This window comes from Cydia strobilella, chromosome 16 (genome assembly GCF_947568885.1).
Source record: "Cydia strobilella chromosome 16, ilCydStro3.1, whole genome shotgun sequence".
NCBI classification, from domain to species: domain Eukaryota; kingdom Metazoa; phylum Arthropoda; class Insecta; order Lepidoptera; family Tortricidae; genus Cydia; species Cydia strobilella.
Window position 1 is genome coordinate 10095628 of NC_086056.1, and position 21753 is coordinate 10117380.

At 38.0% G+C, this 21753-nt stretch overlaps 1 protein-coding gene across 1 annotated transcript; it reads right to left on the bottom strand.

Annotated features, from left to right (window-relative positions):
- Window positions 1-157: 157 nt before the first annotated feature.
- LOC134748130 (serine/threonine-protein phosphatase 2A 56 kDa regulatory subunit epsilon isoform-like) lies at window positions 158-21596 on the bottom strand. The gene is made up of 8 exons (XM_063682832.1): window positions 20671-21596; window positions 17056-17252; window positions 5749-5943; window positions 4787-4977; window positions 3651-3864; window positions 3056-3175; window positions 1971-2200; window positions 158-1699 (listed from the first exon to the last, which is right to left on the bottom strand). Exons 1-8 carry the CDS (start codon window positions 20807-20809, stop codon window positions 1573-1575), a joined length of 1413 nt encoding a protein of 470 aa, XP_063538902.1. The 5' UTR covers window positions 20810-21596; the 3' UTR covers window positions 158-1572.
- Between the last annotated feature and the right edge of the window lie 157 nt (window positions 21597-21753).

Consider the following 21753-nt stretch of genomic DNA (forward strand, 5'->3'; position numbering starts at 1 on the left):
TTATCCCGCGTGGCAACGTTACTAAAGTCGTCAGAGACATATTTTATCACTAAATACAATTACTAAGGCATAAGCTCTACCTATACTTATGATTAAACATGTTAGAATTAAAACATAATCGAGAATGAGGCCTCAAACTAGAAATGAAAAACCGGGCAATGTGAAAATTTGTTGTGTATTTCCAACGCATTTACGTTAACCGAGTATGGGCACTAGGGCTAAGGGATCGTTAGCTCCGGGACACAGTGCGACGAGGCGGGAGGCGGGCCGGGCCGGGGCGGGCCTCGAGGCCGAGCCGGGGCCGAGGCCGAGCCGGGCCGGGGCCGAGCCGGGCCGGGGCCGAGCCGAGACCGGAGGCCCGCCAGGGCCTAGGCCGCCAAGGGGCGCCAAGCTTACATATTATACTTAAAGAATTCAACGACAATATACATGTGAAGTCAACTTGTTTTTATTTTCATACTGTGTTCTATAATAGTAATTTATATATAAGTATCATATATAATTTTTGTAATGTTAATACATTTTACATAACAAACATCTCCATAGTGTACATACATACATACGCACAGCGCGCGCGGCTCGGGTGCTCGGTGTGTACAGAGCGCGGGCCGCGGTCGCCCGGGGCCGGCCACAGTGGACGTGCGTAGCTTGCGGCGCCTGCGCGAGTGCGCGTGCGTGTCAGGGCCAAGAGCCACGACCGAGGTGAGGTGTGGACGCGCCACGACTCTACACTTGGCGTGCGCGTATCTTTACGTTACCGCCTTAAGCTATGAATGTACTGTGACCCGGCGCTCGAGTGATGATAGAAAAAATATTAAGGCTACAGTAATATCATACAAATTAATGACTATTCCCTTAAAAATTATTATATCTACTTTAATCATTGTTCTACTCCAATATGATCAAATGAACGATTTAATTTTATCGGCTGTACGCATGATACGCGGTGTCTCCGTTCGCTCCGACCTGTCCGATTACAGCGCCACACTCCCGCAGCTAGGTATAAAAATCACACTGCTATAAATTTAAAATAAATAAATGCCTATTTACACTATGTAACTATACAAAATGATAGTATGACGAAATTACATCTTTTGGAAACGAGCATCTAATTCGAAATGAAAATTTCATACAACAATCTACTCGCGGCGCCGGCGGCGGCGCCCGGCACTAAGCATTATTACAATTTCAAATTTCCCTAGTCATTTTGTACAATCATATCCGGCAGAGCCGGGTGCCCGAATAATACAATAGTCGCCGGTGATACGAAATGCGGTACAATCGATCGTGTATCAATAATACATACAACTTTAACTTATTTAAACAATTTAACAATATTAAAAAATCCTAACGTAAACTAGGGCCCTAAATAAACGCATATAAAATACTAGTACAGCGACGACGGAGTCGCGGCCGGCGCCCGGCGCGGACCGAGACGGAGGTATAAAAAATTAATAACGTCATTAACAAAAATGTAATCGAATAGAAAATATGAATACATAACTTGGATAAAATCGATCGCGTATTAGTCTAACACTGGAGGGCTGCGCTTGTGTGACAACAGCGAGCGCATCACTTGGCGGACGCCACCGCCCCCGCCCCCGCCCCCACCCCCACCCCCACCGCGCCGCGGGAGCTGATCTCCAGCTCGCCCAGCCGCTTCCACAGCTCGTCGCGCTCCTTCTCGCGCTTCTTCTCTCTGCAACACACACCACAACCACACCCAGCGTCACAACACAACCGTCACATTGCACGAGCTCGCTCGTCTGCGCAACGGTACGGTTGGCGACAACACAACATTTCTCTAACATTTACTATGGTTAGGTAGCCTGCATTCTACAAATTATAGCAATATAATGTTACAAATTTAAAAACAAAAAAATCTCCATTTTTGGACTGTTAATGTTGTAGTCAACAAAATGTACTTGTATAGTTTGAATCTTGAGAAGATTATTTATGCATGTACTCACTTCTGCCGTTCCGCCTTATAGCTGGCGGTAAGTTCGTCAAAGAGCTTCGAGTTCATCTCCATGAAGGTCTTGAGGACGTTGTAGACGAGCGCCACGATGGTCTGGTTCCAGTGCTCCTTGCTCATGCGGTACAGCGACGGGAACATGATTGGCATGATCACATGGTTGTTCTCCTCCATCAGGGACATTATGTACTCGTTGTTCCAGAAGTAGAGCGCCCTCTCCGCCACCTGCCACAATAGTACATTATGATACAAGTGTGCTAAGTTGGTCATTACACACGAGGCGATATTGTGCGCGCGAGCTGTAAGCGAGCGCGCAATAAGAAAGCCGATGTGTGTAATGACCAATGCACACGCGTTTCATACGACGTTTTTCAACACACTTGCGAGAAAAAAAAGATACTCATATTATTCAAATTTTAATAGTTAAAACAGTTAGTATTGTGTGTTGCATCTGTCATACTGCCGGCCGCCCCTCGCCCCGGCCGCGCGCCGCGCAGGCGGTCGGGCGCGCCGGTGCCCGCCAGTCCGACCAATTAAAGAAGGCTCCCTTTCCATGCATATTATTAGCAATCAGTTACCTTCTTAACTCGTTCCAATAATATAATGAAAAAGCACGAGTGGAATAATACACTGAAAGAGCACGCGTGTTTAATATCTAGGATTATGAGCCAAAAATCGGTGGAATAAAAACGTCGTTTTGAGCAAGTGTGTTGAAAAAGGGAATTAATCAACACCGAGTGACAGAAAATTATAGATCTCTATCAGACATCACATCTTAGCGTTCCAGGTTCCATCCTGCTACTTCATCAAAAGCCATAGCATTAGGTTTTTTCTTTATCCACTTTGGACAATCTTCGGTATCGGCTTTTGTAACACATTTATTGGCACCCATCTAACAAACCAGACCATTAGTACACATGTCATCCCTTTCCCATTTTCCTTTTAACAGGCGGGGAAACGTATTACTACGTAACATTCTGGTTTTCGCAATACGAAAGGGGCTAAGTGCGTGACGTCTTTGGTTACGAATCGCAAAGTTGATTGGCAAAATAGGACGATTGTTAATTTGACTGTACGTACCTGAAAGTGTGGACTAGATACGCATTTTGCTATCTGTCTGAAGAGGGGCTCCTGTATTTTCGCAAATTGCGCAGGCTCAATCACATCTAATATCTCCTCTATCTCGCCCAAAAACATCACCTGAAATAAATGTTTATTGAATATTGTTTGCTAAAATGCTGAGTAAAAAGACAGTACAGAGGAAACTTTTGACACGATATCGGGTCAGCAAAGACAATCATTTCAATATATTCAAAACTTCAGTCATATTTTGGATATAATTTTAGACCCCTGGAAAATGAGGGGTTGATAAAATCTTCATGGTAAAATTGGCTGTAGATGTTGGTAGAAATCTTGTACTACTAAATATCTAGTATTGAATACAAAATATACTACCACTTGTACAATCGTTTAATATGTACTTTAGTCCTTGGGATCAAACATAAAACTTTTAATTTTGTATTAAGCGTCTAGTACATCAGCAGCTTACTTCTCTTTTGAACATAACTACAGCTCTTGTAAAGATTACTGATAATATCCGGGCTGGTATGGATAATCGTAAGATTCCATTATTTGGAATCATGAATAAATGTAGTAAGTAGTTATAGTTGTTTACCTCCTTCTGTGAGCAGGTCTTGGGCCAGAACTTGAGCAGGCCGCGCACGACGGGCTCGGTGAGCGTGGCGTCCTTCTCCAGGAACTGCACCACGCAGTAGGCGAGCTGCGCGTGGTACAGCGACAGGCACTTCACCTTGTGCAGCGGCAGCAGAACCTTCACCAGGAACTGCTTGTGCTCGCTCTTCAGCGGCAGCGCGAAACCGTTGATTATGCTGCACACACGTATATACGAGATCGCACAATGTGGTTGGGCGAGATCACAGAACACCTATTTCTAAAGAACTCGCATAGAGCAATTATTTCATGAAACCGATGCTGCCAAGAATACAGGGGTGCGGGGGACGAGGTGAGCGAGTCCCGTGCCGTGATTGGTCCGTTCAGACATGTGGTCCGCCGACTGAAGTAGGATTGGTGGAGTGATTCGAAATTCGAAAATTTATCAAGTAAAGCTACTGTACAGAGGCAGAGGGAGTAGCGGGACTATGCCATGTCTTTAGAATGCGTGGTCTGTGGGCGAGATAATGCTACACGAATTGACAAGTAGTGATTTATGTTTAAGTACAGCAGACTTCTGGCCGAAGGGTGTGGTGTTCGGCGGTTCCGGCCCAACCTGCCCAATCCTATTACGCCGAGTCAGACGACACAACGGAGCCACGCTGTTACGTCGTCGCCCAAATCCAATATTTAATTTTATTCAGTTTTTATGTATATTATTTCTTTGTATTGTATTTTATTTTGTAGTTTCACAGTGCTTTGGTTTCACTGTAATACTGTGTTACTTATTTGAGTATTAAAGTAAAATAAATAAGTAAATATTTGTAAGCAATATTCTCACAACAACATACATACATTTTCGACAATCTTTGTGTACCTACATAAGACAATTGAGACTAAATCGTTAAAATCGCACAGCTAAACTGTGGAATGAACTGTCACCTGCGGTATTTCCGGACCGATACGACCTCCAAACTTTCAAGAAAAGAGTGTACTCGCATCTTAAATGCCGGCTAAGAACAAATGGGCGACGGTACCATCAGGTGATTCATTTGCTCGTTTGCCTCCTATATCCTATGATAATAAAGAAAAAAATATATATGCTACAGTATATTAAAGTTATTATGTATGTGCACTAACCTTCCCAATATTTCTAACAGTTCCCCGACACCGTTAAAGTGCTCGGTCTCGTAGACGAACCGCAGGAATATGTTGTTGATCTGTTTCCTGATGAAGGCGCGCAGCCCCAGGAACTTGCCGTAGATGCGGTGCAGCACAGTCTTCAGGAAGTCGCGCTCGCGCGGGTCCTCCGAGTCGAACAGGTCTAGCAGCTGCAACAACCCACACGAGGTTCAGTAGTAACCACATAGCACAAGCCTCGTCACAGGGAAGAGAGTAGGTCATGGTACAATATGATATGACTCGTAGTAGTCGTAGGGTGACCTATTTCAGAGGTCGGGAACTGGTATGAATCATTCATCAGCGCTAGATCCTAGAGCTACGTGCAGGTAATATGTACATTAACGAAGAAGTTTGCATCTCCAAAAGTTAAAATTGCTTATTAAAAAAACTGTAGCAAATTCACAAAACATATTAAGTTCCCCGAAATTAATTGTGGCAAAGTGGCAACACAGGATTTTACCCACCTCTTGGGTACGGCCTTTTACTAGAAATTCGTATGACTGAATAATTCGGCCATTAAATAAAAATTAAAATTTCAAAAACGCGATAACCTAAAAAATTCCTACCGAAAAACAGTTCCTGCGTTAATTAAACCAAATTAAACTGTTTGTTATGTATTTGTCTAAACAACTGTTGATACTATTGTCACTATACGAACGCATGTTACAGTGAAAAGTAATCCCAAAGCGTTTTGTAATACTGGAAATACTATTTGCATAATTGCGCTTAATTTGTTTTACAAATATTTCTTGTATTATCAAAAAAATTGCTCCGTCAATCTTTCCAACAAAAACCTACACTTATATTATGTACTAAAATGACAATGCCGCGTGTCAAGATCGACTGTCTGACGATGTTATAGCTGCCAGACTGAGAAAAAAAAAACAAGAAAAAAACGCGTCAGAAAGTTGAATCCATACCTGCAAGACGAATTTCTGGTCAATGACCTTCTTGCCAATAGTGGGCTGAAAGTCGGTGGACTCGAGGAAGCGCAGGAAGAACTCGTAGACCAGCTGCAGGTGCGGCCACGACGCCTCCAGGGTCGGGTCGTCCTCCTCCGGGTCGAAGTCGGGGTTGTCGCTCGGCGGCAGAGTGCGGAACAGGTTCGCCGATATCTGGAGCACAGGGCGGACCAATTAGCCTCATGCATGAAGTTAATATTTGAACGAAATATTTTTTATTCAGATGTTTGTTACCGTTATATCATGTTAAAAATAATAAATAATAAAAAGTACAAAAATTTGCCCGCGAAAAGCTAGTGAGAGAAACGCGCGAGACGTCACGTGACGTCACGCGTTCGACTGATTGTGTTCAGACAAGTGTCATTAGTAGCAAACGTCAGTTGGACCGTCCACGGTCCAACGTGTGACGTCATCACGCTCTGTCGAATTCGCGACAAAAATTATGAGCGTTTCAAACGTTTAAAAATTTTCAACATTTTAAATACTTTTTAATAAAATAATGTGAAGGTTTAGGTATTATGATATGATTTTTTCCGGTGTTCAAACGACATAAATTATGATTTAAAAAAAATTAAAAAAAATCATGCATGGAGCTAATTATACTCTGATTGCGTGACTGAACATTTGTCTCCCCGGCAAGCTCGGGCGAATTTCACCTTTCCATACATACGGAGTTTCGTTCTCATTTTAAAAATATCTACGTGTTGGATTGTTATGAAACTGCAAGTTTGCACATACAATAATAATAATTTATTGTCTATGTTTAGTTTTAAGTTCCTTTTCTAGAACTCTATTTTTAAACCATTGACGTATGTCTGTAATTCATGTTTTTATGTCAGTACTTTATTAAACCTGGTGCGATTAAGTCAACTGCTTGTGTTACTTTTCCATAACTATCGAAATTCCTCTTCTAAATCCCTCTTCCTCTTTGCTCTCCTCTTCTTCATTCTCCTCTTATATAATAACAATAATAAAATCATTTATTTCGACCACCTTACAATTGACAATAACAAGAGGTATATCTAGGTTAGGTCTGTAATTAGTTTATATAGCTCTAGTATATAACTAACCAAATGGATCACTACTTTAGAAAACGCGGGACGAAAACCGAACACCTTGAATGCAACTATAGCAATGTGGCAAACAGATGCAATCTCTACTACCCGGATGGAACACAAGTACCAAAAGTTAGCCAATTTAAATATCTGGGTTCGGTTATAACAAATGACGCGAAGGTAGAAGTAGACGTTTCCCATAGAATCAATGTCGCATGGCAAAAATGGCGGACACTCACCGGAGTTCTTTGTGATCCACGAATGCCCATACGTACAAAGGGTAAGGTGTACAAAACAGCGGTGAGACCAGCAATGCTGAGTGCTGGCCGGTTAAGGAAACTCACGTCAAAAAGCTACATGTGGCCGAAATGAAAATGCTTAGATGGTCAGGTAGAGTTACAAGAATAGGTAGATAAGATACGAAACGAACTTATCAGAGGCAGCTTCAAAGTCACTCCCATCTCCGAAAAACTTACGGAAACGCGACTAAGGTGGTACGGCCATGTTATGCGGAGAGACGACGGCCATGTCGTGCAAAAAGCTCTTGCTCTGCCAGAAGGCAAAACAGGTAGAGGAAGGCCCCCTCTGACGTGGTGGACGAGTATGGCCAAACTATTGGAAAAAGCCCAACTACCCAACCCGACAACTCAAGACAGATCGTCTTGGCGCCGAAGGATAAGGAGAGCCGACCCCACCTAATGTGGGATAAGGCAAAGGAAAAGAAGAAGATATAAAACAAACTAAATAGAGCAAAAACAAGTTTTGTATGAAAAATTAAAATTCGCTGTATTTTTTTTTACTATGGTATCTGAAGCTACGTAAACAGATTACAGACCTAGATAGACCTATTGTAAGTACAGTTTCAGAGCAATCTAGCAAGTCGTTTTAAAATGAGAGCGTAACTACGTTTGTATGGAGAACCGAGCTTGCCGGGGACTTTTAATGGGCTGTCAACACCCAATGTCCTAGAAATTGATGTTACTTAAGCAGTTTCTTAAGAAAAACTATTTGTTTTAGTAAAGCAAAAAAAAATGATAATATTCATTATATTACAAAGACCGTGGCCGTACTCGATACATGATGATTGAACGAAATCGGCTCGATAGATAATAATTGCAAAGGTCTAAAACTTTGATATTAAGATTATTTAAGATTAAGACTTAATATTTAACCAATTGAAATCGGTGCTTCCATATATGTACGAGTATACCCAGTTCAGTTTAATAATTTCGGCCAAATAGTGCCTGCATACCTATATGGCTTTGTAGCATCAGATTAATACTCATCCTTCTTTATAGGTTACTTAATTATAAATACACTAGCTAGCTAAAGAACGGCAGTGCCCCCGCCAAGTCGAGCAAAACAAAGAGGCACGGCCGTGCCATCCTTTTCTCGAAGCCATTCAGGCCATTTTCGACGTCCTGTAATTTTGTGCTGGCTAAAGCTAGAGCGCTGAATTTTCAGTGACATATAGGGCATGATATGTACTAACTATGGCTTACATATATTCCCAAGAACATTAAATTTGAACTTGTAGTTTAAGAATTATTGCATGTCAAAGTTCCTTAGTTTTGTCACTGACACACTCACTCACGATCATCATAATTCTAAGGTACTTCTAGCAGACCCACGAGCTCCAAATTTGAAACGTAATTAGTTTTTAGCGTATTAAGCCAATAAAAACTTAAAAATACTGCGATATCAGTCACGTTTTAAAGATTTCATAACTGCACAAGTAAGTTTGTATTTAATCTAGTCTAAGATACGTTATACGTTATATATGGTCGACCTTCACCCATACGTCTGACGGATGAAACTTATATTTTCATCCGTCGAAACAAATATGTTCCCGAACATAAATAAATAGGGTTGCCTAATGAAATATGGTCAAGGCTATTTTTAATAAATTTTTGAAAAAAAAAAATTTTTTTCTTCAAATTTCACCGATTTGTCTGACGAACGAAATAAGTTCCAATGGAAAGTATACAACTTCTACAACATGAATAAATTAGGTTGCCTATGTTTTTCCAGTCACTATTATGAGGTTGCCGTGTTTAAACAGGTGAGATAAAATCGATAATTGCACCCATCTGTCTGACGCTTGAATTATATATCAAAATAATGGTAATTTTATTGCGAATACAATGGTATAGGGTTGCCTGCAAAAATCCGGTCACAAATAAGGGTTGCCAGGCTTTTAAAGAAAATAAGAAGGAAAGACTTTTAGCGATAACTCAAAAACGGCTTAGCTGATCACGATTGTTTTAACTATTTTCGAATGTCTTTTAATTATTAATTACTATTTTTGTGATTTTTTCATAATTTTTGTATCAATGGTTCAAAAGTTAGAAGGAAAATCCCTTTTTTTTCTTTCTAAATAATTATTTCCGAAATGATTCACTTTATCAAAAAATGTTGTTCAAAGACCCCTATTTATTTTGAAAGACCTATCCAACGACACCCCACACCATAGGGTTGAAACGATAAAAAAATTGTCACACATTTTGTTTCTTTCAAAGCGATTATTTCCGACAATATTCACTTAATCAAAAAATGTTTTTCTAAAACCCCTATTTATTTTAAAAGACCTAATCAACGACATCCCACATCATAGGGTTGAAACGAAACAAAAAATCCTTACATACATTTTGTTTCTTTCAAGGCGATTATTTCCGAAAATATTCACTTTACAGATTATTGAATAGGGGTCATACAATACCCGGCACTATAGAGTTGAAACGATTTTTTTTTTACATATATTTTGTTCTTTTAGAAGCGATTATTTCCTAAAATATTTACTTTATCCCTATGGTGTGGGATGTCGTTGGATAGGTATTTTAAAATAAATAGGGGTTTTGTACAAACATTTTTTGATAGTTACTATTTTCGAAAATAATCGCTTCTAAAGGAACAAAATATATGTAAAAAAAAAAATTTTTTGTTTCAACCCTATAGTGCCGGATATTGTTGGATAGGTCTTTTAAAATGAATAGGGGTCTTCAATAATCAATTTTAGATAAAGTGAATATTTTCGGAAATAATCCCTTCGAAAGAAACAAAATGCATACATTTTGTTTTGTTTTGTTTGTGTAAGGATTTTTTTTTTCATTTCAATCCTACAGTACCGGGTATTGTTGGATAAGTCTTTTAAAATGAATAGGGGTTTTCAAAAATCAATTGTTGATAAAGTGAATATTTTCGGAAATAATCGCCTCGAAAGAAACAAAATGTATGTAAGGATTTTTTGTTTCGTTTCAACCCTATGATGTGGGATAGGTCGTTGGATAGGTCTTTCAAAATAAATAGGGGTCTTTGAACAACATGTTTTGATAAAGTGAATCATTTTGGAAATAATTATTTAGAAAGAAAAAAAAAGGGTTGTTCCTTCTAGCGTGATACTGTCTGTTTTAAATTTCACAGTGTATTAGTTCGCTGTAATGCTGTGTAATTTTTCTGCATCAATAAAATAAAAATAAAATAAAAGTGAACGAGCTCAGTAGAGATAGCGTTAACTATACTTACCTTTTTTTTAAATACATATACCTAGTCGGCTCATAAGTTCTGTCATATACATAGTATCAAATAAAATCAAAAGTTTAAGTTTATTCCGTATAATTTGTACAGCGTTTGAAAGCTTATAAACTAGAGAATCTAAATGTATAACATTTATTCAAAATGACCGCCATAATTATCTACACAGGCTTGAAGTCTTCGTGGCCAGTCGTCAATGGATTCACGCACCACTTTCATGTCGATATTGGCCACTGCCGTAGCAAGAGATTTTTTCAGCGAGTCTAGATTTGCATGAGGTTTTGAGCACACCTTTTCCTCTAAATACTGCCATATTTTATAGTCTAAAGGATTAAGATCTGGGCTAGAGGAGGGCCAATCTTCATGCCGTATAAAGTCGATTTTATTGGAGGCGAGCCAGGCTTGTGTAGACTTTGCCTTATGGGCTGGAGCAGAGTCCTGCTGGAAAACCCAATGCTGGTTTAGAAACATCGTATGGGATAGTGGTTTCACAATATTAGTCAACACCGTGTCTTGGTACACTTTGGCACTAGTTTTTACTCCTTTCTCACAAAAATGCATACTAGTGACGCCCGCATAAGAAACTCCCAGCCAAACCATCACAGATGAAGGGTGATGACCTCTTTGAATACGGGGAATGCTATTAGACGCTTCTTTACTATTGCGAGCGTACACTCTATCATTTTGTTTATTACAGTTTTCTTCTATGTCAAAAATTTTCTCGTCCGAAAACAGTATACAACGGTGCTTATTTTTAGCGTACTTCTTCAATAAAGCTTTAGATCTTTTAAGCCTTAAAGCTTTAAGCCGACCATTGAGAAGATGGCCAGTTTTTCGTTTATAAGCACGAAGTCTCAGGTCTTGATTAAGCACTCTTTTCACCGTGTTTTTGCTCAAACCCATCTGGAGGGCCATAACTTTTTGTTTCCTAGCGGGATTTCTGGCAATGCGTGCCCTAATTGCTTGTACAACCGCTGGAGTCCTAGCTGTACGCGGACGACCGCTTCTTTTCTTGTCATTTAAACTAGAGACCTCACTGTATCTTTCTATGGTACGATACACAAACCTTAGAGAGAATTTCAAATTTTCAAGTAGCTTAAAAATTTTAGTCGGCGAGTGACCACAACGATATAGTGCAATTATTGCGGTACGGCTATCTTTAAGCGTCCACTCCATGTTGAAGAAAACAGAAAATTGCAAAATTATACTACACAAATATTTAATAAAGATTCGAAATTCAAATGCAGAACGGTTTTTGTTTTAGGAGTTCCAAATTTAAATTTTAAAGGCCAGTGACAGAACTTATGAGCCGACTAGGTAATGACTTGGCAATCGCACACAATGCTTTACTTTGCTCAAACTGTATGTCATTATTAGGGCTAGCGCTATGTTCAATTAGGATTATTTCAAATATTTGACGAATTATCCTTATGTCATTATGTAGCCGTGCCATTGCCAAGTCATTATAAGTATGAAAATAAATAAAGGTAAGTATCTAATATTGTTACGGTTTTAACACCCCCTGGCACTGACTAAAATAACCGACTTGGTATCACATTACATCTCAAAACTTTTTTGTAGTAGAAGAACTGGGTTGCGAGACTTGCATCTTTTTACATGTAATGTTTTTGATGTACATTTTTCACTAAGTCTCTCTTGTATCCCTCTACACACTCCACCACGGATTTAGTTAGTCGGAACTATCTAACAAACAAGTAGGTAAGGACGCGACGCGTTTGCGCATAATGACATGGAAATCGTCCGTGTGTGCCTCCGCGAACATCCCCGAAGCACTGCAGTACCGCGGCAGCCCCATCAGCATCCTGAACGCGTTATTGTAAAGGACGCGCAGCGCACTATAAGCTTTCTTCGTGCAGTTGATCCACAGGCTGCATGTGTAAAAAGTTTGGCAATATGATCTGAACAAGGTTAATTTAACACTTATTTGTTGTGCATTTTGCAAACCTGCGGATCAACATGTTGCTTCTCACTGATAGTGCCCTGCGCTCCCTCTCAACGTCCACGTCATCATTTTGAGACGCAGTGACCCAATATGCCACAGGTACTTAAACTGTGTTACTAATTTCAACTGAACGCCCCCTAACATGACTGGTGGTACTATGCTGTATGTTTTTGTGCCGGCTTTGAATATTAGTAACTCAGTCTTATTAGAATTGTACCTGAGGCCGTGTGCCTCTGCGTATCTTTCACATATGGCCAGTAGCTTATTAAGTGCGCAAATCGAAGGGCTAAGTACCACCATATCATCAGCGTAGCTGATGTTATTGAAGCACTTCCCTCCGACTGAACAACCCGCTCGAGTGCCGCTAAGCTCCTCTAGCAGGTGATCCATGTACAGACAGAATAGCCTTGGCGAGGTTAGGCCTCCCTGTCTCACCCCGCACTGCAATTTGTAGGAGTCCGACAGTGAACCCGCCCATCTTATCCTGTTACTCTGATTGCTGTACCAATATTTAAACAGCTCAACCAGCTCTCCAGGTACCGCAGCCTGGCTTAGCTTTTTCCATAGGAGATCGTAGGACACCAGGTCGAAAGCCTTGGATATGTCCAAGAAGCATGCGTAAACTGGTGTTCTACGATCTGTGTAATATCGGACAGTATGCTTGAGGCACAGAACCGCAACCTCGGTTGATAGACCTGACCTAAACCCAAACTGGGCGTCGTGGAGCGGCACGATCTTCTGCAGCGCCTTGTCAAGCATACTGTCCAACACATTACTTACTATGGTGGCCAATGAGATGGGTCTGTAGTTACTTATATCTGACGCATCGCCTGTACGGTTTTTAGGTACAGGTACTAAAACCGTTTTAATCATCGCGTCAGGTAACTATGACTAATGCATAGAGTGAAGAGCATGGCAAGTACCCTAGGCAAATGATCCCCGGCATACTGGAGATGTTAGGAATCATGCCCAGGTGACAGGTATTCGCTGATTAGCGAACTAGACTCCACACTCGCGTACGCGGCTTCGCCCTTTAGGGACGTCACGGACGGTAACATCCAAATAAAAAATATTTTGTTCAAATATAAAAATATTTTGCATAATTAAATTTTCATATTTTTAGACATGTTTTCTTATGAAATAATGATGTTGTATTGTAGTCTAATTATCTTAATTATGGTGCTATTGAATAAATTTATCAATTTACATATTTATAAACTTCATGCATGAGGCTAATTCAGATATATTGCTGCTTCAGAGTTCAAAGGTCACCTCTGACTTGTAGATGTTGCTAATTTCAGCTATTTAGGCCAGATCTCAAGTGCGTTAGGAAACAAGACATTTCCAAGCGCCACTTTTGCGATGTTTTCAATGGCTTAATAACTTTGTGGCTTATTTTTTAAGTATCAGTATTTTTTGTATTTCTACACTTCGTTATTTGTATTTTTGGCAAAACATGATGGAATTCGTTTAGCTTGCTCTCTCTTGAGATCTTGATTGTTCAGTTTGTGTAAAAGAAACTTGGATAATTTACCATTACCCATCTGGATGCCATTTGAACTGAACCGGATACATATTGACATGGACTGTGCATGCATGTTATTGCACTCAGCATAAGGACAAAGTCCTCAAATACGCATAAGTAATGAATGCCGTATGCCACAAATATAAAGAACGAAGTGTAGAAATACAAAAAAATACTAAACCCTAAAAAATTTGCCACAGTTTTTAAGCCATTGAAAACATCGCAAAAGTGGCGTTTTGAAGTGTCTTGTTTCCTAACGCACTTGAGATCTGGCCTAAAAAGCTGAAATTAGCAACATCTACAAGTCAGAGGTGACCTTTGACCTCTGAAGCAGCAATAAGTCTGAATTAGTCTCATGCATGAAGTTTATATTTGAACGAAATATTTTTTATTCGGATGTTTGTTACCGTTATATCATGTTACGAATGAATTTCCGTTATTAAATTATCATTTAATTGCTTAAAATAATAAATAAAAAGTACAAAAAATTGTCCGCGAAAAGCTAGGGAGCGGAACGTCACGCGTTCGACAGATTAGTTCACAAAAGTGTCATTACTCCTTACCCTTAGTAGTAAACGTCAGTTGGACCGTCCAACGTGTGACGTCATCACGCTCTGTCGAATTCACGCCAAAAATTATAAGCGTTTCAACCGCTCAAAAATTTTCAACATTAAATATTTTTTTATAAAATAATGTGAAGATTTACAAAAGTATTTGTTTTTTTTCCGGTGTTCAAAGGACATAAATTATGATTGATAAAAGATATGTATGGAGCTAATTAGCAGTTTGTAACCTCAGTACTTTTCTCCAAGGGCCAAGTCTAGAAGGTAATACTAATATTATGCATCACCGTGTTTCAAATTGTTTGTATATCTACATTTTACAGCTTTCATACATATCTAAATTACTCATATAGCAGGTAAATAATTGTATGTATAAATTGTAAATGTATATACACCTTTCAAGTTCAAAATTTCGAAATCAATCTCAACAAAACTAAATTAATTCAATTCCATCACGGACTTAACAAACCATTAGAAATTAATATAATAATAAATAACACCAAAATTGAGGAAGTGGACACTTTTAACATGTTAGGAATATCCCTAGACAGTAACATAAACTGGAAAAAACACATAGAAATAACTAAAACCAAAATCTCAAGCTTCCTATATGCACTGTACAACCTTCGTAGGACAACAGACTTAAAAACTGCTCTATCGGCCTATCATGCATTAGCACACTCGCGGTTAAGTTACGGAATCATGCTGTGGGGCAACAGCACAGATTCCGAGGATTTATTTGTCATGCAAAAAAAATGCGTCCGAATAATGGTTGGCATTCAATGCCCTGAAAGCAGCAGACCCTATTTTGAGGAACACGGGATACTGCCATTGCCGTGCCAGTATATCCTATCATTAGCCATATATGCGTGGAAATATAAATATTTATTTAAGGAACCAAATAGTGTCCGGAGAAAATATCAGCTTGTTATCCCCCCTTCCAGAACAAAAATGCTATCCAATAGCCCACAATATACAGCAATCCGGGTATACAATAAACTGCCAAACAAAATCAAGTCGCACAATAATTATAAATTATTTTATAAGGCAATCAAGGAATTTTTGTTACACAAATGCTATTATTCTTTAAATGATTTCTTAAATGATAATTTGGAATAAATTGAATTTCATAATAATAATGTAAAAATTTGTAATTGTAAAAATATTAATATTGGGATAATTTTATGATAAATTATAATTTAATATAATTTAAGCTGGTGAATAATGTATAGCTGTTAAAATATAATTTAGACTAAGTATTATTTAAGTAACTATGTTGCTATGCCCTAACGGGTGCATGTTGTAACCTAAGATATAAATAAGACCTAATGTAAACACATGTATGCAATAAATGATATGACTATGACTATGACTACACCTGAAAAGGTAAAGTCTCAGTGCATCTAAATTTGTAATCGTATATTTTACTTCTAACCTGATTCTGTCATACAATCTTCTTCTTAAATTAATTTTTAACAAGCCATTTCCGCGTCTGTATCTCCTTGTGTACGGGTGTTTGTCCGGTTATCCAGTTAGGCCAAAAGATGCGAAGGATTTCCCTTAATCTGCCTAGTGCGGAGACCCCTGGAATGTCTGTAACCTTTAGCTGAAAATAAATGATCTTTATTCTTTTATTCTTTATTCTTTAAGCATTTGTTCACAAACACTTGGAGCTTTGTCATTAGATCTTTGGGGACAAACCAGGTTTCGCACCCGTACAGCAGCACGGCCTTTACATTGGAATTGAAGATTCTCACTTTGGTTCTTCTCGTCAGGGTAGAGGAGTTCCACACAGGTTTAATGTGGCCGAATGCGGCTCGGGCTTTGTTTATTCGTGCTTCAATGTCTGCTTCCGTTCCTCCACTCTGGTCGACAATACTGCCCAGATAGCAAAAGCTAGCCACTTGTTCAATCAGCATTGAAGTTGAATCGGTGGTGTTCTGGCGCATTTCCTTTGTTTTCTTGTAGTTAATGCGCAATCCGTCCTTTTCACCCTCTTCTGCTAGATCTTCTGCCTTGTCTTGGAGTTGCTCACGCGTGGTTGCTATAAGGCAGAGGTCGTCTACAAAGTCGATATCCTCGAGGTCTTTTTCGGATGTCCAAGGCAAGCCTCTTCGACCTCTGCTGGCAACCCTGCACATCACGTCGTCAAGCACCATCAGGAATAGCAGCGGGGAAAGCAAACAACCCTGTTTGACACCTGCTGTGACATCTATACTCTCTGTGAGTTTTCCCTTGTGAAGCACTCTACACGAGAGATCTATGATAGAGTGCTTTGATAATGTTGATCAGCTTATCTGGCACACCCTTAAGCTTTAGAACCGAAGGCTTTTTCAAAGTCCACAAAAAGAGCAAAAACCTCACACTGCATCTCCCGACATTGTCGTACAATAAAAACAAAAACAAAAAAGAACTGAAATCACATCTTAAATAAAGAAAAATGGATGTCACCAAGGTGTGAATGACGGATATGGTATGGAATATTTGTCACAGACCAGTCTCGGTAGCTGGTACAGCAGTGGGCCGGTGTCCCACAACCGCAAGTTCATGTCTTGCCTTCGATGGTGATTTATTTTCCAGTTTTCTTATATTTTATAAAAGAATTATATAAAAAGTCATGCAAATTACCATTTTTATAATTTCTGGATAGACAGGCTCAGTTAGCACCCCGCGGCCGCCAGTGATATACTCCACCAGCTCATTGAGAGTAGCACGCTTAATCTCCTTCCCCTTCAGGTCCGCTACGGGATCCATGAAATCAAATGCTACACAGCACTGCCGAAGTTTACGTATAAATAACTCTTCTTGTTCACTGCTAGGGACATCTGTAAATAATATTTAAAATTTGTTATTTACAATATAAAGGTATAATAATAATACATAAGGTATAATAATAATACCTTTGATTTAGATTTAATTGATATTGATGTTTTTAAATTGAACACATTATTTTATCTTTCTTTTTTTGGTTGTAAGTACATATTGAACACATTTAAACTAAATATAGTATCAAATTCAAGTTTTATGTACATGTATACTTACAGTTATTGATCTGCTATTTTATGTATATATAATTTTGACTAGTTTTTAATTTTTTTACGAAATATGCATTTTATCCGACAATAGCTCAATTGATTACAGATAAATATTATAATTAAGCAGTCTTAGAAATTAATTATTATCTATATTCTATTATTATCAATTGGTATTTTATAAGTAGAGATTAATATCTAATGTAATGTAACCTATGGACAGTGATGGCAATTACATGTAATTTATGAAGCAAGGCCAATTTACAATTTGAAATTAAAATCCTAGAATTGACCATCCCTTATAGTGCTTCGTTATGATACAAGTGTGTGATGATGGACTAAACGGGACAAAATATGGCATAGCAAAAATAAAAAACCGGCCAAGTGCGAGTCAGACTCGCAACCGAACCATTACGCAAAAAACGACAAATAAAATCACGTTTGTTGTATGGGAGCCCCACTTAAATATTTATTTTATTCTGTTTCTAGTATCTGTTGTTAGAGTGGCAAGCCGACAACAGAAATACATCATCTGTGAAAATTTCAACTGTCTAGCTATCACAGTTCATGAAATACAGCCTGATGACAAACGGACGGATGGACAGACGGACGAACGTACAGCGGACTCTTAGTAATAGGGTCCCGTGTTTACATGGGTACGGAAACCTAAAAAAATTGTGGATACAAATGGAACGGTTTCCTAGCCTGGTCAGTAGTGACCCTGTCTATGAAGCAGGTAGGTTTGAACCCTGGCAAGGTCATTTGTATGTGTGTTTATCATATATTTGTTATTGAGCTATGGATGTTTTCTATGTAAGTATATCTCTGTTTATTACATTAATAGGTACCTATATCCCATTTTAATCGCAACATGACAAAATACTAAATTGACCAACTACTTTTAATACATATAAAAACAAATTTGAGAGTGACATAAACACAATTTAAGGATTTTAAGGCATGAACTGTTTAAATATGAACCTACACATTAATCTTTAAATCTTGCATCTAAATACAGTGACATCTAGTGACTAGATAACTAGATTCTAGTCATTTAGACAATATAAATACATGGATAACCCCTAGCAACTAATTTTTAATTCATAGTCAAATAAACATATACATTTATAAGGATTTGTGAAACTGAATACTGATTTAAGTAAATGATATATGACATATTGCACACTTGGGTGGTTTAAGAATTTTGTATCACATACATACAGTGATACACTAAAATCAAAACTTTTTTGCGAGTTCAACCATATTTATTTTATAATGCAATTTATTAGTAGGGGTGTCCAAGTGGGGATTTTTTAGTAGTGTGTAGTTTGTAGTTACTCCAGCATGTCAGATTAAGTTATGAGTGATATCTTGCGACCCATGCACATCTACCTTAACCACTTTCAGCCATCTATAGTGGCGAGTTGGTTGGTGGGCAAGTTTTTTTATATATAAGAAATGTTAGTTACATTTACAATTGCAATTACTATTTAAAAATCACTAGTCATGTTTTTTATTTTTTATTTATTTCAATACCAAATATTTAGGACTATGAAGTGGCAATGACGCTTCTTAGGAGGCATATAATTAAATATCATTATCAATATTCTAAATTTAGATGAGAAAATTTTTATTACTACAAAATATCACCATAAAGTATCATGTTCAGGTAATGAGTATTAGCACATGGAAATAGTATAAAAATAGAATCAAAATAATAATACATCTACTAAATGTACAAAATATGCAATATTGAAATAAAAATTGTGCCTCATGTTAACCTCGTAATGACTGGTGTCCTATACATAATACATAGGCCCCAATCAGTTATGGTTATGTGTCATCTTGGCAGGGTTAAAATTAAACTAGCAAATCGTCAGGGGGTTAAATTTTATTTGAGGATCAAACCAGGGACTGAAAAGGTACAGTCGGTTCCCTAACATAAGTATCCACTTTTCTATACAATTAGTATGGCAACTTGGTTTTTTAAGTTGGTTGTTTTAAAAACGGTTTTGACCAGTCATTTTTTAAGGTACCCATACCCAGCCGTTAAAGTAGCATTCCAGTACCGGTATCAATACTTAAGGTGTTCAAACAAGCTCCGACCAAATGGTACCTTTATATAAAAGTACCTTGCCCCGCGAGATCTGATACCCAAATTCAAACTCATTTTTGTTTATTCAATACCTTACCTACCTTTATATACATGGATGAATGAATATAGATACACTTCAAGTTACTGATAAGTTTGTTAATTAATGATAACTTTATTTTCCGCTTACTGCTCCTACACTAGCTACTTTAGATTAGAAATTATTTAATTAAGGTAGGGCACTCAAGGTCTATTAACACATTGCTTATTATTACATCATTTTTGTATATGACTGTTTGTTGCCTAAATAAATTAAAATTAAAATAAAATAAAATAAATTTTAGGTTATACCAGTCTTTTGCGATTTTTTAGTCCCTGGATCAAACCCCAAGAATTAGATAGGTATTTAAATGTATGGCTTTTGTTATAGACATTCTAATTATAACAACAGTTGTTACAAGGTTTTAGCTTGACAAAGTCCAACTTTTAGTTTACTTTTGTATCTACAATTATGCAAATCTGAACAAAGTAATGTGGAAATATCATTGTATACATCTAGTCTAGCATTTATTAAGGAAATGTTTGGCCAATGAAAAAACAGTATAGCACAAGTAGTCCTAAATATGTATACACTTTTTTTTTTACTTTGCCACTGAAATAAAGAGGCAATGTGTATATCTTGCAATATAAGAGCTATCATTCTTTGTTTATACTTTTATCATTATATAGGTTAGTACACCACAGATAAATCTAAATCTTATGATAAAGCTATTTTTAGGTATGTGTCTAAAACATACACCTTCTACACCCACATAATTTGTTTTAATCATTTGTGTACAATAGGAAATAAAGATGCCAATATAATGAATTAATTAATTGTAGCTTGAGGCAGCTTTAAATCGAGTGTGGTCAAATCTGGGTTAATGAATGCCTACGAATTTCAAAAAAAGAGGTTAGAATCTTAAGATGAAGTAAGAGAAATCCAAATATTTTAAGCCTACAAAGATCAACTGTATAGCCTTACACCTAATAAGAATGGGATTTGTTTGTATTTACGAAAAAGATGGAAAAAACGGAAGCGAAATAAGTGGAAATAAACAAATGAAACAAGTGGCACACCTTTGAGCAGCGGCAGCGCCTGCAGCTCCACGTCCTGCGTGTTGCGGTACCGTGACGAGCCTTGCGACTTCTTCGTTTTCTTCTTCAGAGATCGCTTCGCGAAAGGATCGATCCTGTCCACAAACGTTCCCGAAGACATTTTGATAGTTTATAAGTGTCCCGAATGACAATAGTAGACGGCGATCAATGTGTGACTTGTTTTGATTCGGGCAGATTCATGATCCAACCCAGTTCACGAGACGAACGCGCACTTCCCGTAAGGTCGCAGCACAATATTAGAGCCTAAACAAACATTCCTTCGTCACACATGACGGTAATGGAATGGTCACACTCAGGCCATTCTTTATACACTTCAAGATTCCACAATAGTTACGTAATTTTAAAACAACTATAACACTAAAATGACACAATAACAAAAACGAACAGTTCGATTCACAAATTTATCTTTATTTTCTGAGGCGTGTCACGAATAGCAGCAGGGAGAAGTCACATATACATACAAGCCTCGTGTAATATCAGCCGGTCAGTCAATGACAATATATTTCCTCATCAATCCTTGGAGATAATCGAATATTTAGTTATAATAACACGTAAAACGGCGAAACAAAATGGTTTTTGTCTTTCTTAGACGTAGTCGACGATTAAGTCGGTGATGACACGGAGCAAAATTTAACACCAAAAATCTATCACCGTACTCTCGCCATCGCTCACCATCCGCTTTGACTGTAAAACTGGACGCATTATAATGCTTCAAATAAGATTATTTTAGGATATTGCACTTCTACACGTCCGGATGAATGTTTTTGCGACTTTTTCCACTGCGGAAAACGACCAATTTACAAAAGTTAATATAACTAAAAGATTATCATCACTAGCTTTTAGCTGCGAAAACGCTACACTCGTAGAAAAGTACCTTATTCTGAAAATAGATGGAGATAGAATACGATGGTTAGGCCAAATTAACTGCCTTTTATTTAAATATTACTCATTACTAATATAAATTTCGTGAGTTTGTACCAGAAAATAAAGAAAAACTTTAATAATGTATTTTAGTTTTATATATAAGAATTAAAATACGCTATA

Bases quoted from the DNA above. Each gene is read 5' to 3' on its own strand.
- LOC134748130 (XM_063682832.1), bottom strand. From the start codon at position 20,809: ATGTCTTCGGGAACGTTTGTGGACAGGATCGATCCTTTCGCGAAGCGA. The intron at 5,944-17,055 runs GTAATTTGCATG...CCTGTGCTCCAG, and splicing joins ATCCAGAAATTATAAAAATG to ATATCGGCGAACCTGTTCCG. The intron at 3,176-3,650 runs GTAAACAACTAT...CATTTATTTCAG, and splicing joins AGACCTGCTCACAGAAGGAG to GTGATGTTTTTGGGCGAGAT.